We start from the raw sequence: 17,685 nt of genomic DNA on the forward strand, positions 1-17,685 counted from the left end.
CTCAGGGTGAGAAAAAGTCAACGTAATTATCATAATATTAATGATCAAAATCACACAGTCCTTTCTGTTTTCAGATTTCCAATGATAATTTATGCAGCATCACATCAGATCTCTGTAGGATTTATAACTGTATTTAGATTCCTAGAGGTGTTGCATCGTATTAGTTGTGTTTCAAAGTTTGACCTTGACTGCAGCTGTAGATCCCGGAAAATCCGAACCCTAAGAGCGGTGTGGTGCCAGGCAGCTGTAGTTTTGAGGAGATGTTGTCTGCTGTTGCCGATTTTAAAGCGCCAGTGTTTGAACCCGGAGGATCTATGCAGCAGGGCATGTACACGCCTAAAGGTGAGACGCATCACATCACAGACATCTCTTGCTGCTTTAAAGCGTTAGACGGCTGATGTCCAACAATGTAAAACAGAGGTGCGTTTTATTTCGATTCCATATGCACATGGTTTCTGATAAAATCAATGCATCATTTGCCTTGATCACCTGTAGATGGTGCTGTGACTCCATGATGATAGAATTGACCACAACAATTCGCTCTCTGCATTTGTGTGGTTCTTTCCTCTTACCTGATTCACAACGTGAAATATATGATATGCGTGTACATTTTTAAATGGGATTGTAGCCCTTACAGTGTTCTAGGTCTGCTCCTCTTCAAAGAAGTGATGTGTTAACATCTATCTAATATGTGAAGTATTCAACTAAACCGTCACTCTTTTGAGCTTTGTTTTGCTCTTGGGTGTTTTAAGTATGGCGGTATTGTGGTCTCTTCGTTATTTTACAGTCCACACACCACACAAGGGCAGAATCGGGCTGTTAACATTTGTTTTCCCTGTAACTCACGTTTAGCATGTGTGTTTTGCAGCTGAAGTGTGGGAGAAAGAGTTTGACCCTATAATGGTGATCCTACGCACCGTGTACCGCAGAGACGTGCAGTCAGCCATGGATCGATATGCTGCATTGTAAGTCTACGGGTCTTCACCATTCACTTTATGACACGAAGTCTTCTGATGTTTGAGCTCGTTGCAAAGAAAGTACATTTAAAACACAAAACTGCATTTACGGCATATTTTACGGTACCTCTGAAATGTCGTTTTTTTTCTGCATAAGTTTATAGAAAACTTTAATGTCCAATAGGAGTTTAACGCTTTCGCTGACAAAATCACAGTATATTTGACATGCGTGTATACAGTTTGCATGAATTCCACTTAACAAGACTTTTCAATAACAACATCTGAGCACTGAAGATTACTGGCGGTTTAATACAGGCACATAGGAAACCGGCGCTGCAAAACAGCTTCTGTCAGCGCTGGAATTTCTCTGGGATGTAACCATTGATCATCCTGAAACCAAATCGAGGAAAAAAGCACTCGCATGTGAAGGAAGTTTTCCGGTGCGCCGTTGACCTTGAGATTCAGGGTCGGTCTGTGATCAAGTGAATTATGTTCAGGGTCGCTCTTTTTCTTTTTTCGGAAGAAACTAGAAATCTTTTTGCGAAACCAAAAACATTGCTAGGGACTTGATTTCTCCATAAAAATAGCCCCAGAAGTATGGTGAAGCCTAACATCACGGCGATGCCATAGAAGAACCATTTTTGGTTCCACAGAGAACCTCTTGTGAAAGGTTAAAGGTTCTTTATGAATCCAAAAGGTCTGCGATGGCATCGAAGAACCTTTTGAAGCACTTTTTTTTAAGAGTGTGGCTATCTTATATCATTAATTGTAACGTCAGCCAAAAAGTCAAACTGGTTTGGAATGAATTGGCATATTTCTTTGGAATAACGTGCACAGATGAATCGTGCTGGATAAGGGCCTCGTAAATTGCATTGCCTGCGTAAGTGCAAGATCAACATGAAATGAGCCAGCGATTAAATGAAAGACGACGGCGTGGCAGTGCATTTCTGAGGAACATATTGTATTGTGTGACTGTTGCTGCGTCAGTTTGTGAATTTGTTTGGCTTGTGCTTGTGTCCAGCGGCTGGATGATGGATTACCAGTCAAGCGGTAAAATATTTCATAGCCCACGACCCTTTCAACATTAATAATTCATGCATTTGTTCTTCAATTACTGAAACACTTGAATAATTTGAATACTTCAGTTTCGTATCCCAGAAGAAAATCTAAATGCTGTCACATCTGTGACGTTGACCGAACGCACAGAATGTCTTCATAGCTTTCGCGGACACCGTAGCGAGAGACGTTGTAATGTGTGTTGTAAATGCTGCGCTTTACATCAGCCAACGTCCTTTATAATTATGTTTCAAACACAACACAAACTGTTATTTTGAGACTTATTTATGATAATTATGAATTTGTGTTTTGTAGTTTAAAGCAGTCAGGCATGCATACGGGAAACCCATGGCCCCCCTATAAGGAGAGGACCCCTCTGCACCCCTGCTATAAAGGACTGGTGCGCCTGCTTCACTGCAAAACTCTACATATCGTCATCTTCACACTGCTTTACAAGGTGAATATAATGCTCTGGTGGAGATGGGAGTGCTTCATTTTGCAGGGTATTGTGAATTTAAGGACTGCACTCATCAATGCCAACACTAGAACAGTAAAATGAATGTTTGCACCTGATCGGTCATGGATCAGATCCACACTAACGTTATTTCTCACCTCTGATAACTTAACAAAAGGCGTTTTTGTGTGTTTGTATAGATTTGGATGGATCATCAGAACATGTCTGAGCATGTTTTATGTATGGTGCTGTACCTTATAGAACTAGGACTTGATAACCAGGTTCAGGAGGACAAAGCGGATGAGGTGAGTGTTTTTTCTCTGGTGTGGTTTCATCCTCTGTATCACACATACAAATCGACATTTGGGCTTCGTTTGTTTTTTGTCTTCCACTACCCACAGTTCCACTACCGTTCATGTCTATTAAACAAATATCAGCACATGTTAACACGGGAATGTGTTCAGGGACTTCAAGGGAGAATTATAATTATTAGTTTGTTTTCTGTTTTAATGCGATATATCAATCTTCCGTTCTTTTTTTATTGTCACAGGAGCCGTGTATTGAGGAGCATTGTCACGACAGCTGGTTTCCAGGCACCAGCCTCTTGTCCAACCTCCATCACGTCATCAACTTTGTGCGGGTTCGAGTGCCAGAGACGGCCCCCGAGGTGGAGAGAAAGCGAGAGAGGGAGCGAGAAAGAGAGACTCCACCCAGCACCAGCTCAGAGAGCAGTACCTTTGGACAGGTTAGGCATACTCTGTCAGGTGTTCAGGGTTATTTGAGTTTAATGGGTTTGGAAAAAGATTTTCATCATATTTGTCTATCGCTGTAAGTGGGCTGGGACGATACATGTTGCTATTCTTACGCTCAGTTTCTCAATGCATTACGGTTAAGTGCCGACACATCCGGAAGCCAGAGGGCTGAAACTCTTGAATATTGGACACAGAACACTCGTTCCCTGCGTTCCATTTTGAAAGGCTCATCCCCAAGGGGTTTAACCTCCGGAGTGAAAGTTTCAAATGGATGAAGGGTGTTGGGGACCAAACAACTGTTTCTTGAAGTGCCCTTCTGCGTCATCATCCCATGCCCATAAGGAGATGCCGTAGCCGTGCAAAGTGTCCATCATTTGTACTCTTTGAAGTAGCCTGTTATGAGGACTTCGGTTTGGAATGACCTTTCAAAATGGCTGCCACGATTGTTTTCACTCCGAAGTGCCCTTCGAGGGCCGATCCATCCTATTTGGAATAGAACTATAGTTCTAGGAAATGCCAATGGGCTGTTCTTCAAACCTTTTTAGGTATTTTCATGAGAATAAAGTAGATTTATAATGATTATGTTTGACGAGTTTTGCTTTTCCAAATGCACGTTATAAACAACTTAATATCATAGTTACTTTAGATCGAGCGGTACTGATCAAAGAGCCATAGTTCATGGAAGAGCTTTGCATTAAACACAGAATTGAAGGCTATGCGATTTCAGAATCGCCCTAGACGGGTAGTGTGAATCGCAATATATCGTCCCAGCCAGTATGTGCTGTCAAAAACATGTCAGACTCCACCTTGCTTCCCGACCAAACATCGCTTGCTATCTTAATGACATGCATGATGTCATTGAGAAGACCGACAGAACTTCCAGAGTGTAAGCATAAGGTAAGGGGAATATAATAAGATAATTTGCTAGCTTGCAGCATTTGTTTCAGCATGTTTGAAAGGTGAAAGACTTTCTCACTATGTAGGACCAGAAAAAATAAACGTGCTAGTCTTTCTGTCGGGATGATGTGAAGTGCTACAGACACGGCATTCACTTCAAAATGCACAACTATCGTTTCTTGTCTACCACGACATCCTATGTCAAAACCGGGCTGATATCGTGTAGTCTGAGTCCATGATAAGTTGATCTCTGTGTTCTGTTCTGTTGGTGACATCACTCTCATTTCACAGAGCTCCAGAAGGCTGACTGGAAATTGGAGAGAGGTAGAGGGATTTGGGAATGTTTAAAGTCATGTGGAATGGTTTTCAGAGCTCTGTTTCGTGTATGGAAGAATCTGACAGAGGACCGCGCTGCTTTTGTGTTTCCAAAGAAATGTATAGGCCTGATGCTCCTTTACAGTGTTTTTACCGTTTTTGCAAACCTCAGAAATGCCATATTAGTCATTTCTTTGATATAAATGCTTTGACACACTATAAAACAGTCATGCGAAGTCTCAAGGGTCCTTACTGGGACATTATTTCATGTTTTATTTGTCACATGAAATAAAATAAAAGCTTTTTTCATATTGATTACACCTCACCTCATTGTAATCATTTAAAATAATGTATATGTTTTATAAAAATTGACTTTATTTTTCCAATTTCAGCCTTAGGATGGTATAACACCTGAACAATTTTACTTCAAGCCCCACACAAAATAAATAGGTTTTAGTTTGGAAAATTGAAAGCATATTAATCTGAAAAGAGGTATATTTATATTATATAATAAAATATTATAACACTGTGAATGAGCACTGGTCCATAGATCAAATTCCTACCTTTAAGTTTCCTTTGTGTGTGTGTTTGGTTTTGTCTATTGATCTGTCCAGTTTTTCGGCTTGGTTTGTTGTGTCCTATAACGTGTGGACATGTGTTGAGTATTCATCCGATGAGACTTGTATGTCTCAGACCAGCTCGGAGATGCGTGTAAGAGTCTCTAACCGCACGTGTTTCTAGTGATGTATGCTTGTATGAAATGTTTTGATCCCATCATTAAATATTCATTCATCTCTGTGAGTTGAGCATGTAGATTAATCACGCCGTAGACGCAGTGGCACTTTCAATAACGCTTTATTTCACGTGTGTGTGAAGCAGATGCCCTTTTCTGATGCCGGTCAACATTCTTGCAAATGTGATTCACACACATCATGAATAAATGTAAAGATTTGCAGAAAACTCAAATCTTCCATTAAGTCTTTCGGTTATTTTTATTCAAGCCTATATTTATCATCAGGTGATCGATCACGTGACCTACGTGCTGTTTACACAATGTTTTACTTGTAGAGAACAATGTACATGCATGCAGGTGCTGTGTTTGCGGCAGTATATACGACTACTAGCTGATCTACCTGCTGATTCTGCTATGCTTTTTCCTCAGAACCTGCGTGAAGCTCAGGTGTTCAGTCTGGTAGCCGAGCGCAGGAGAAAGTTCCAGGAGATCATAAACCGCAGTAACCACGAGGCCAGTCAGGCTGTGCGACCCAAGTCGTCGTCGTCTCGCTGGCTGCCGCCAGGCTCGCCGCCGCAGCTGGTCACGGAGATCCTGGAGATCCGTGAGAGCATGTTGTCACTCCTGGTCAAGCTGCACCAGAAACTGTCTGCCAAGCAGAACTCGCTGTCTCTCAGCTGGCTGGCCGAGGCCGATCCCGCCAAGCACTCGCATGGAGACGGCATAACGGCCATCGAAAGAATTCTGGCAAAAGCTGCCACCCGCAGTCGGCACAGCAAAAGATGTCTGCAGGACATCTGTGGGAAAGTGTGTCCACCCATACCGCCCAAGAAGAACAGTCCTGGAGATAAGAAGAGTATGGACAAGGAAGAGAGGTGAGAGTGTGTGGCTTTAAAGTGATCATTGATTGGTTGTCAAAGTTTCAAGGAGCTTGCGCATTAAGCGTGCAAGCCGAAAAGAACCAAAACGTTAAAATCCATTGGTGTGGACACCAATATAGTTATCAAACCACATTTATAATATCCAGTCATATCAAAATCACGTCAAGAACAATGAGTCTGTAGCGCCCATCATCATTCTGTTGGTGGTCTTATGCATCTCCTCCGCAGACTGATTTTGTTTCAAGGTAACATTTCAGTTCCATTTACTTAAAGTCCAACATCAGAGGCATTGGAAACGGATACATTTCCTAATTCATAATTGAGATTCGCCTCTCATCTTGCTTGTTTTGACCTCATTGATGGTTTTCTGCAGGCGTCAGAGGGCCAGAGAGAGACAGCAGAAGCTTCTGGCTGAGTTTGCCTCCAGGCAGAAGAGCTTCATGGAGACCGCCATGGATGTTGGTGAGCATGAGAATAAGCTAGTTTTCTGTTTATTAGTATGTTTGATTTTCAATCTGACACGTCTAGGCCCGTATTCTTAAAGATGGTAAGAAAGCTCTCCATTTAACTTCAAGACTTCTACGTAGGTGTCTTTGCTTAAAAGCGATTCAGGACCCATCTAAGGGGGCAAAGACAAAAACGTTTATCTTAGTGATGAGGGGTGGGGCTGACCCCGTTGCTATGTTTGACAAACTCTTTTAAAGACTGTGATTGGTTGGTTGCCTAAGAAGAACATTTTCAAGGATAGGCTCTCAAAACAAGTCGTCTTTCAAATTATAGGTGTAATTATATAGGTGCTGACCGCATCACTTAGCCCAAAGCTTGCTACGCATAAGGAATAACCGTTTTATAAAAGCAATAAGCCCTGCTTTGCGTCGTGCCACAACGCTGCTAGCTGTTATAAAATGCACTGTAACCCACTTCTTCTTGAGCTCGCTACTTTAATAACTCTCATGCATTGTGTGCAACACATTTCTTGTCCTGCACATGCACAAACATAGACAATTTCTCGTAAGGACACTTGCTTTGTCACTTTCATCGATGCTCGCACACTTCTGCAAGTTTACCACGTCCTCCAAACGCCACATGAATGTGTATTTGTCGAAGTCCTTGAAGGTAGGAGCTGTGGGCAGAAAGCTCATTCTGGTCAAGGTGACTCGAGATTCTCCTCCAGGTCCTGTTAGCAGAAACCTTTGTGTGAGATCTCAGGGGCCGTATCGTTGCGGTTCAGAGTCGATCTGGTGTGTGTGTGTGTGTGTGTGCAGATCAACTGCTAATGGTACTGCAGACACAGAGAATGCTTTGACACAAAACATGAATGATGATGCGTTTATACTGCCCGAATGAATCAAAACCACAATCAAAATCACATGACCAGTATATCAGATATCTGCCATTGGCTTGGGCTCACACCGCAGGATGTTTTGGGATGCTGCAGGAGTAAAATGTAAATAACTCAATCTCCTGAAATTTCACGGTGAGCGTTATCGGAATAAGGACCCTATCAGATCTTCCAGGAGAAACAGGTTTTGTCTTTGTCAGGTTTTTTCACCAGATAATGTGACGTCGAGATTTGGTTTGAAATATTACCCGTAGAAGCTCACGGGTGATGTCCTGTCTGACATTGAGCTGTGTCCGCTTTATAAATGTGTGTCAGGATAAAGGATCTGCTTTGAAGACCTTTTTTGTTTTTCAGTTTTGAATCCGAGATCACTGTAATGGGATAAACAGGTTGAATTCACAGGTTCTGTGCATGTTGTCATAATACTGTACTGGAGGCCTTATTGATAAAGACCAAAACAGAAGTCAAAGGGTTTATTATAACGTAAGTCTCTTGTGGAAATAAAATCATTTTAATGATTCTGTGTCATTGTGGATGTTAAATTTGAAAGAAAGTCATAATGAAACAGCACGTCAATGCCAATAACTGTATAATGTAATATACGAGTAAATGTCTACTGCTAGGACTGTGTGATCTATAGAATATTAGATATTATAGAGATTACTGCACTGAAGACCGAAAGCCGTACTACATCATAATATTATACTTTTGACGTTATTATAGCGTTATCGTTCTTTTCATATCATTAAGCAGATTATACAGGCCTATTTATTTTCAACAAAATATTTTAAAACGTCTGCATCAATTTAATAACTTAAATTAATTTGATCATTTGCGCTCTTTTATTTAATATCGTATAATGTACTAAAATACTTTGTTCACCTTGCTGTGTCGCAGCGGAATGGAGTTGAATTTATACGGACTCGAATGAGCCATGTGAAATGGATTTAAGGATGCAGAAGTGTGGAAGTCAAGGCTAATGTAGCTAATACGCGAAACAGAGTTTCATTTATTCCGCTTCCTCAAACCGAATGGAATTGCGCTAAAAGCGAGCGGGTCCAGCATCATTGGTTTTAAAAGTGACGGCATACAACGGTTCAGACGCCCATGCCGTGTATGGTGATGAACTGCCTAGATGATGTGTGTCCTTTGTGTCACGGGTTTGTGTCTACCTGCTAAAAGACGACTCCCGGACTGAAATAGATGGAAAAGCAATATTTATCTGAAAACCATCAGAACGTTTGGCTTTTTGAACCGTGTACAATGATCATGAATGTTGGCGTGTGAGGACTAGCTGTTGTGTGTAGTTTTGCAGTGTTCTTTGAGGACGGGTGAGTGTAGGGGGCAGCGGGTTCTGACAGACCGCCTCAGGCAAACCCTGTCACATTAACTTTCTAACACAAATGTTTCATTTCCCCAATGACTTCCTGTTCTCTCTCACTCTCTCTTTCCAGCTTAGGCAATAAATCAATCCAAGCACACACTGACATTTACAAACCCTCCATTTGCGCTGAAATTGAACATGTTTTTTAACATTTAGGAGTGATTTAGCTGAAGTAATTAATCCTGTGGAATATGGGAGTGTGGGACTGTAGATATCTGCTGTTTTATGACTGTCGTGTTAATGGTGTCTGTGATAGTTTGACACACAAATCTCATTTCGTTTTAGAGTTTTAAGGTGTTCTTAAGTGACTCCATCATTCAGTGGACTCTGTTTAGATGCACACTGACTGCCGTACCAGTCTGCCGTTACGCTCCATCTTGTGCAGTGTGTCCTCTTCAACAGAGCCGTTTTGCTGTTGCCCGTAACATCAAATTAAAAGGACGATTCTGGAAAATTAGTGCAGTTTTACTTACAAGACCCAGCAAAAGCACTTTCACTTCCATTTAAGGAGACTTAAAATGATCACGTACTCATTTGAGGAGGAACTGTACCGAAATTATCACAAGTATACGACGCATTCACACTGCATTAGCCCTGTTGTTTCTGTTTTTAATGCATGACCTGAACCTCTATCAATGGTTTGTTCATTTAACTTGAAGAGGGCAAAAAAACTCATTCGCATCCACATTATATACATAATTAAGTTTTTGCCAATATACTGCACTCATTACTCATGTTCAGTTATAAGATTTGTATCCTTTTCTTTCTCTTGGGCTTCACTGGGTTCAGATTTTGAGTTCAATGAAACAAGAACAGTACAGTACCATGAAAGTGATGGTAATACTATGGAATTTCTTTAAATGCTGTGCGCCATGATTCTAGTTAACACCATGATTATGATGTTATTATATTGTACTTCTTTAAAGTATAATGCCACAATAATACAAGTTGCTCAAGTCATTTGCTAGCTTTTGTGTGTTTGTGTGGTCATAAGCCAGCACTTTACTGAGTACCAGTTTAGAATCTGAAGGGAGGTTTCGTGATCTACCTGTCAAACAGTGCTATTATGTCTATGAATGGTTATCCATAAGTTTATTTGCTGTTTTATTTTGTGTGTTCCTTTAGAATCACCTGAGTCAGATGCAGTGATGGACTTGGGCTCATCAGAACCTCTGGAGTCTGAGGTTCTCTATGACTGCGTGATCTGCGGTCAGAGTGGACCATCCACTGAAGACAGACCCACAGGACTGGTGGTACTGCTGCAGGCTTCATCAGGTATCACCTGTACTTGATATCACATGTCCAACAATTACATTAACAACTTGTTAGATTTATAAAGGCGGTCTGAGGATTGAGCCCTGCGGGACTCCAATTATTTTAGTTGCACTTGCTTTGTTAAATGTGATCCCGTTAGACCAATTAGGTTCAGAATAGCTATGTTACCATTCCCATCTATCTCGTTGACGGTTTCCTTGTAATTGATTAAATTGTGTAACCACAATGCGAGTCTCAAAGTAATGTGCAGATTGCACCAGAAATGTGCACAGTTGCTAGTGAATATATTAGCAGACAGGTATAATATATCTATTTCCACACTTTGTCAAAAATAAATTATTATGTTATAGTAGAAGCTTTCACAATGGCTGATTTGTTTTGGTTTCTTCAGTGTTGCATTACATCTTCGGATTGCTGTGGTACGGGTCACTGTGGCTTAAACCGCACACGGCTTTGAGTTCACCTGCTTTACTTCACTTGTATTAACAACAGGATTTCAATTACTTCATTTTTTCAAGTGTTGTGACCCCTCATCAGGCAGGATAATATATCGTTTTATTAATGAACACTGGTCTTTTAACACAGTCTCAATGTCAAGATGCCCTTCATGTGTTTGTAGTAGTCATCTGAGCACTTGGTTCAGAAAGACTAACAGGCTGCTGATGTGAATGGTCTAATGCGTTTTTGCTGATTATTCAGTCTGTGACGTGTGATTGGGGCAAGAATGTGCTGTTCTGTGAAAGTGTTGCGGGTTGAGTTTTGACATTGATGTGGCACTTCATTACAGTATGCAAATAACAAGTGCCATGAATGTTATGAGGGTGTTTAATTAGCATTTGATTTTCACTCATAGAGTTCATGTGTTTGTGCGTTGCAGTGTTGGGACACCGTTGTCGTAGTGACATACCAAAGCGGTTGCCTATTACAGATGAAGAACAAATCTATCCCGAGGACACATGTGGAGCTACCCATGATGTCAGACTATCCCTTATGCAACGCTACTTTAAAGATGTATGTGCACACTTTCTGCGTTTTACTTACATTAATGTGTCTTGTTATACTTTCAAATTATCAAACAGCTTAAAAACAGTTTACGGAAGGAATCGCGCATGTCATTGTAAACACAAATCCAGAGGGCTTTCTAAACACACATATATCCACACGCATTTCTCTTCATTCACTGAATATGAAAGTTGTATACTAATGTGTTGTTTTTTAATGCGATTGTAATTTCCAGAGTTCCTGTCTGCAGTCTGTGTCTATTGGCTGGGACGGTGGTGTTTATGTGCAGACATGTGGCCACACCTTACATATAGACTGTCACAAATCATACATGGAGTCTTTACGGGTGAGAGACCAGCAGCTCTTTTTACTGGAGACCGTACAGGTTTTCAGCTTTATCGTTCAATTGAGACTTAATAAGTTAATTGAACTGAGATTTATAGTCAGTTCAGATTCATCTGGAGTCAGTCTGTCTTTTGACTTTCCTGTCAAAGAGCACATTCAGGATTCAGTGTTCACACGCTCTGTCAGCTGAATTTCAAACCTCATTCATCATTTATTAAAATATCCCATAGCGGCGAGTACCGGTGAACCACAAACCCCAAAATGATGGACCTGCCATCACTGACTGCTACACACAGAAAACGTATCAATCTGATGTCCTTTACCTATAGAACTGTATGATAAAACAATGTTTAAACCGTAATGATCTGTTTTACAAATATTGTCACAACTGTGCTTTGCTCCATGTATGGGTATCAAGCGAAATAAAAAATAAGTGATGAGTGACGAAGAAAGAAGAAAAACGAAGCAGTTTACATCTGTTATAGATTGATCTCCAATCACTTAGTTTCTTCTTAACTGAATCTTTAAGAGACTTTGTGTTTATGTAAATAAGAAAGTCTGACATGACCATACGTTGAATAACCTGTAACGTTATTAGAACTTAAAACCAGCGCTTTAACTTTAGTTATCAGCACTTGATGCATTTATGACACATACGTATATCGGCCACTTGTGATTTAAAGCGATAAGTTGCATACAGAACAAAAGTTTATGTTTACATAATATATGTTTGTGTACTGTGCATATAAATTTTGCATTTATAAAAACATATGCATATACTGTATTTAAGAAAAATATAAACATTTATATATCATTTAAATCACTGATGTAAATATTTCCTAAATATGTTTGTCTCTGTACTGTGTGTATATAAATACAAAATTAATACGCAAAGACATACCGGTATATTATGTAAACGTAACGTTTTTGGTCATGGCAAATCTAAATACTGTATAAAGTTATTTAAATGAGATCAATGCAAGTCAGATGGTCTCTTTCTGTTCCAGTGGGTGGTCTTTGGCCATACATTTGACTTTGATGACCAGAAATTTATGACTAAACCCTTATTACCCTATATTCAATTATAAACGCTTTCAACCTATGTGTTTTTCAGAATGATCAGGTTCTGCAGGGCTTTTCGGTGGATAAGGGTGAGTTCACCTGCCCGCTCTGTCGCCAGTTCGCCAACAGTGTTCTGCCCTGTCGGCCTGGGCGTGGCACGGAGGCGGGGGCCTGGCACGTGCCTAGCAACAAGAGCATGCCCACACTGGTAAAGGAGGTGGAGGACCTTCAGGAGCAGCTGGGCATTTTCCCAGTAAGCGGCAGCGTAAAGCAGAAAGATCCTATACTGGTATTTATTAGAGCATTTGCCCGTGCCCGCATTTCTGTTCATCTCATCCCTCCGTCCTGATACAGAGTGAGAACTGTTGTGCCACTTACCTCCATCTGAATGCTCATTGCCAACCAAACGTTGCTGTGACTTTAACATTACATAAGACACACTCTCGCAGCCCCAGATGTGCATGTAGGACTGAACTGTTGCAAACTCAGAAAAACTATTTTCTTTTATTTCGACTTCTAGGTGGAGACAAATCTGAGTAAAGAGATGGAGTCCGTCATTAAAGACATCAAAAACACAACACAGAAGAAATACATGGATTATGGGAAGAACCCGGGATCACCTGATAATGACTTCCTGTTTATGTACTCCGTGGCCAGGTGAGAAACTCTCTGTCGTGCCCTAAAAATGCTCAGCACATTAACCCTTCACACCTCTTCTCTCTGTCTGTCTCTCACACTCACTTATCAGCGGTAGGCAGGTGGAACGGCCACCATTGCATTATCTGTCCGAAGCTTTTTTTTCTGTATTGTCCCTCTCTGCACCCTCTTGTTCAGAATCTAAGGTTATGTTAATTTCAAATGCTTGCAAGACGCAACATTAACACTATTATGTACATTTTATATGTCAAAGTAATATATATATATATTTATATGCGAGACCTAGGATGCATGAGGAACAGGTTTGCTGAATGAATGTTTGTTGCATTATCATGATCTGGTTTCCCGGATCATTTAAACCCTTTACTTTACAAAAGACTACCCATGTTTGTTTGTTTCTGCTCTGAATGTGCATTCATGTTCTTACTGTGTCACAGGACAAATCTGGAGTTAGAACTGGTTCATCGTGGGGGGAATCTGTGCAGCGGAGGGGCGAGTGCTGCCGCCAAACGCTCCTGTCTCAGTGAGTCACGCACACAGTATTTACTATAAACATGTTTATAATGTCTGGTAACACCTTAATAAAAAAAGATGAACTTATTTTGTGTTCTGTTCAGATGAATTAACTGACCAACTACATCCTCTAGGATGTTTTGGTTGAAATTGGTAACTTTTAAAATGGTGTCAGATGCAGGTCACGTGCACTCGGTGAGGTGGACTAGCCGGGTTTAAATTGAGTCATGATGTGTACGTCTGGTGTGTGCGTTGCCTCTCCAGGCTTTCAGACACAAAAGATTTCACACTCGAGCAATGCAGCTTTATTTTGAGCTGCATTAAATGCGTCCACAGAGACCGGCAGATTTTCTCCGTCGCAGTACATTAGACTTTAACTTCCCACAAGAACAAAAAATAGCAATTATGGAGGAATAGAAAACTGATGTTTAGGGAACAAATACTTGGGAAAGAAGTCAGATCAATACATTATTGAACCCTTATCCCCCAACTTTCAGTCATGCGAAGGGATTCAGTTTTTCATAACGGTTAAACTCCCTCATTCTGTTACATAAAAAAAAAAGTACTCTTATGATTGGTAACCTTTACGTTGTGTATGTGTAGATGAGGGTGTTTTCTATGAGGTTTTCTATGTTGTGTGTTTGTTAAATGTAGATGTTGGGTGGTCATAAGAGCCAACCTTAAAGGATCTACGTTTACTAGTTCACTGCGTTAAAAAGACTTCCTTTTTAAACCTGTTTGGAATGTCTAGACAACCCATGATCGTGTTACAAACAGTGTTTGAAATGCTTGTCCTGAAGAATCCATCTCGGTCAGCTGGCAGTGTTTCTTATAGTGTGTTCACACCAAACGCGAATGCGCGAGTGATTTACATGTTAACTCGATGCAAAGACGCAATGACCTATTTGCGGTGCAAATGACGCCAATTGAGCGTTCGCCTGATTCGTGCGAGTTGGCAAATTCTGCGTTAACCAATCAGGAGCTTGCTCTAGTAGCTCTAGCGGCAGAAGCCCCTCCCATGATGCGAATTTGCGTCTGTAATGAAGCGAATTTCACACGCGAAAGATGCGAGTAAACTCAAAATGTTCAAGCGTCCAACTACGCGCAAATAGCTTGATTTACCGCGTTTGGTGTGAACACTCTATTAGGATCTCATTCTCTACTGCTCTCTCACTCCCTTTCTCTCTTTTCTCGCTGTCTCTTCTTGTTCGCTATCATCCGCGCTCTTTACGTCTCTCTCTCTCATATGTGATTGATGGCATGTGAGGAGAGCATGAACACTATAATCACAGGTGGGTGGAGAATGAAGATCAATATCAAGTTGAGAGAGATGGTGTGTGTGAGGATGGAGAGAGCATTGGAGAAATCTCAATTCCAGCCGCCAGTCTACATGATGAAGTGTTCGATAATCTCTGATGAATAAAAACCGTGAATGGAGGTATTGACTTGAATGTCTGGAGACCCCCTAACCCATGTGTTCTCAACCTTTTGACTTGTCAATCCAAGGTCCTCCACTGCATTCAACAATATTGAAAGGCCCCATCCCACTCACGACAACTCAAAATTGCTACACAGCAAAGTATTGATATTAAGTGTTTATTCAATATAAAAATTGACAAAAAATGAGAAAGATCTTGTTTTTAGTTGTTTCGAAAAGTATTTCAATGCTCAATTTGTCTCATTTTAAATTATTTGTCATCCTGGGGTCCCCCTGTTTAGAACCACTGCCCCACCCCTCTTACACTTTTACCTGCCATTATTGAGGGGTGTGCACATTGGACACGTTCCTGACCCGCTAGACAGAGACCAGTTCAACGGAACAAAACGTATAGGTGTCCAGATTGCCCCTCAGCTGTTTCTCATATAGCGTATAAATGTATAGTAAACCAGTCACTGGTGTAAGATACTGTAAGAACAGAATGCTACAGGAAACCTGGTTGCATAGATAATTATCATCATCATTATTATTATTATTATTATTATTAGGGGAAAATACTGTTTTAACCAATGTTAGAGATCTTTGGTAAAAGTTCACCGTATCCCTCATTCAGTCTTTCCTATAGTCACCTACAGATGGCGCTGTTGCTACATGTTTTTGTGACAGGTGTTTATCACTAGTTATATTTCTCAATATGTTAATACATAAATCAATAAATGCCAACTTTCTTTTAGAATGACACAAACTATACCAAGTAGCTCTGTGAAGAGATTGATTTTGATTCATTGAGTTTGAAAGTCCTGCAGTTGTGATTTTACGTGCTGCAGGTAGGGGGCAGCAGTGATCCACCCAGCTGCCCATCTGGAGTCGGCATGTGTGCGCATGTGCGTTTTAAAGCATTGATCAGTGTAAGCAGGGACAGGTTTTTGTTGGGACACACAAATGTCTGCGTACAACGCCAGAAGGCTTTAAACAAACGTTGAATGCAATTAATGCATTGGCTGGTTTTGTGTGTTTCAGATCAATTGTTTCACGTGTTGGCCATGCACATGCGTCTCTACAGCATAGACTCTGCATATAACCCCTGGACCCGTCTCACGCAGAGCACACAGAGCCGAGAGCCCGAGTGAGTATGAACACAAACCCGCACAACAGTGTTTCCTTCATCCAAGCTGTACCAAACAGAACATGAAACAAATCGTATTTCACCTGAGCTGCAAGATTAGAGAGAATGTTTGTGTGAATTTTGTTTTTTCTCTCTCATCACACTTAAAGACCATAAATAGACAATGGGTCTTAGTTTTATAAATAATTAATAAAAATGTTTTGGGGTCAGTGTGTTATAGGATGAAAAGTTCATACAGTCTTTACTCTCTTAAAAACAAAGACAAAATAAATGTGAATTACTTTAAGAAAATAAGGAAACGCTTCTGATGTTCCGAGTAATTTGGCTCTCACACCATATAGTAAATATCGGATACCTATAGTAAAGTATTTAAGCTAAATATATAAAAAATTCTTCATTGACTCTAATGTTCTTGCTGTTTTCATCAGTTTGAACCGAGTCTCTAAGCAGTGAGTGAGAGAGAGAGCGAGAGATTTGCGCGGATGGGGTTTCCATAGATACCAATAAGCGCTGCATCTGGCTGATGATGACGTGCATCCGTACATTTCACGAGTCCTGCAGTCTATTTTGAGGGTTTAATGGCTGTGTGGGGGTTACTGCTGACTGTGTCCCCTGTTTAAAAAGCACTTAACACTTCTGCTGGTTAAATGGCCTCATTTCTGAGGTTAGAGCAATAACAGGGCCTTTACCTGTATGTCTCTCTGGACCAGACTCGGACTCGGATTATAAATACCTTGTTAGGGGCTTTTGAAGGAAACTTTGTCACTGGAACCTTCAGGCACTTTAGCTGAGCTATTTATAGTGCCAGTAAAATAAAAGCACTGCTGTCCCTGTTTCTGCCTGCCTGAAATCACTCGTAAAACACCTAATCATCTGTTTTTCTGTTATCGAGTTATTGGCTGCATACAGTGGCCCAAAAACACATTACATTCATAGTAATGTGGCCTAAATGTTTAAGACTACAACATATAACATTTTAGTGATAATGTTTGAGGTTTTTGTTTTTAGATCAGTGAAATGTGCCGCTGGGGGGCCCCCAAGATGGATCCGGGGGGCCACAGGTTTTGTGAAAAATGTATCCTAAATATTATGCAATCAAACATCCGAAAATAACACCACCAACCAAAACAACTGATTCCAGCATTTTATAACGGAATATGTTTTTGGTTTAATTAAAACTCCAAGTTTAAGATTTTAAGTCTTTATTTGGGGGCCACAAAGCGATGCACCCAACACAAAGGGGGCCTTACAACGAAACACTTAGAGAACAACTGATGAAGTGCACTTGGTCAATGCTGTTAAAAGAGCCTTTTTTTGTCAAGACGTCTCTCTCCTACAAGTACTCAACTAATTAGCTTCTAAATAAATAAATATCTGCTAAATGGATATTTTTTCACCTTTAATTGATTAATGTGTTTTTTGGTGGGGATTTTCTCTCTAACATTAACAGTATGATGTTTTGGAGGCACATCTAGCCGCCCACTGTGATCTTTCTTC

General features: G+C 40.6%; 1 protein-coding gene across 2 annotated transcripts in view; it reads left to right on the forward strand.

The window, feature by feature from the left end:
• The window catches only part of ubr3 (ubiquitin protein ligase E3 component n-recognin 3), a 36,582-nt gene that overhangs the window by 11,669 nt on the left and 7,228 nt on the right, over positions 1-17,685 (forward strand). Inside the window, exons 18-31 of one of the 2 annotated variants that reach the window (XM_079464502.1) lie at positions 201-342; positions 869-965; positions 2,328-2,469; positions 2,667-2,771; positions 3,017-3,211; positions 5,593-6,038; positions 6,418-6,506; positions 9,896-10,045; positions 10,923-11,056; positions 11,283-11,393; positions 12,507-12,707; positions 12,975-13,111; positions 13,549-13,634; positions 16,083-16,188. In XM_079464502.1, coding sequence (XP_079320628.1) covers positions 201-342; positions 869-965; positions 2,328-2,469; positions 2,667-2,771; positions 3,017-3,211; positions 5,593-6,038; positions 6,418-6,506; positions 9,896-10,045; positions 10,923-11,056; positions 11,283-11,393; positions 12,507-12,707; positions 12,975-13,111; positions 13,549-13,634; positions 16,083-16,188 — 2,141 coding nt within the window. Of the gene's footprint in view, positions 1-200; positions 343-868; positions 966-2,327; positions 2,470-2,666; positions 2,772-3,016; positions 3,212-5,592; positions 6,039-6,417; positions 6,507-9,895; positions 10,046-10,922; positions 11,057-11,282; positions 11,394-12,506; positions 12,744-12,974; positions 13,112-13,548; positions 13,635-16,082; positions 16,189-17,685 lie in introns of both variants that reach the window. The other variant, XM_079464501.1, reaches the window with a different exon arrangement.

The sequence above is a fragment of the Barbatula barbatula genome (assembly GCF_947034865.1).
Source record: "Barbatula barbatula genome assembly, chromosome: 9".
NCBI classification, from domain to species: domain Eukaryota; kingdom Metazoa; phylum Chordata; class Actinopteri; order Cypriniformes; family Nemacheilidae; genus Barbatula; species Barbatula barbatula.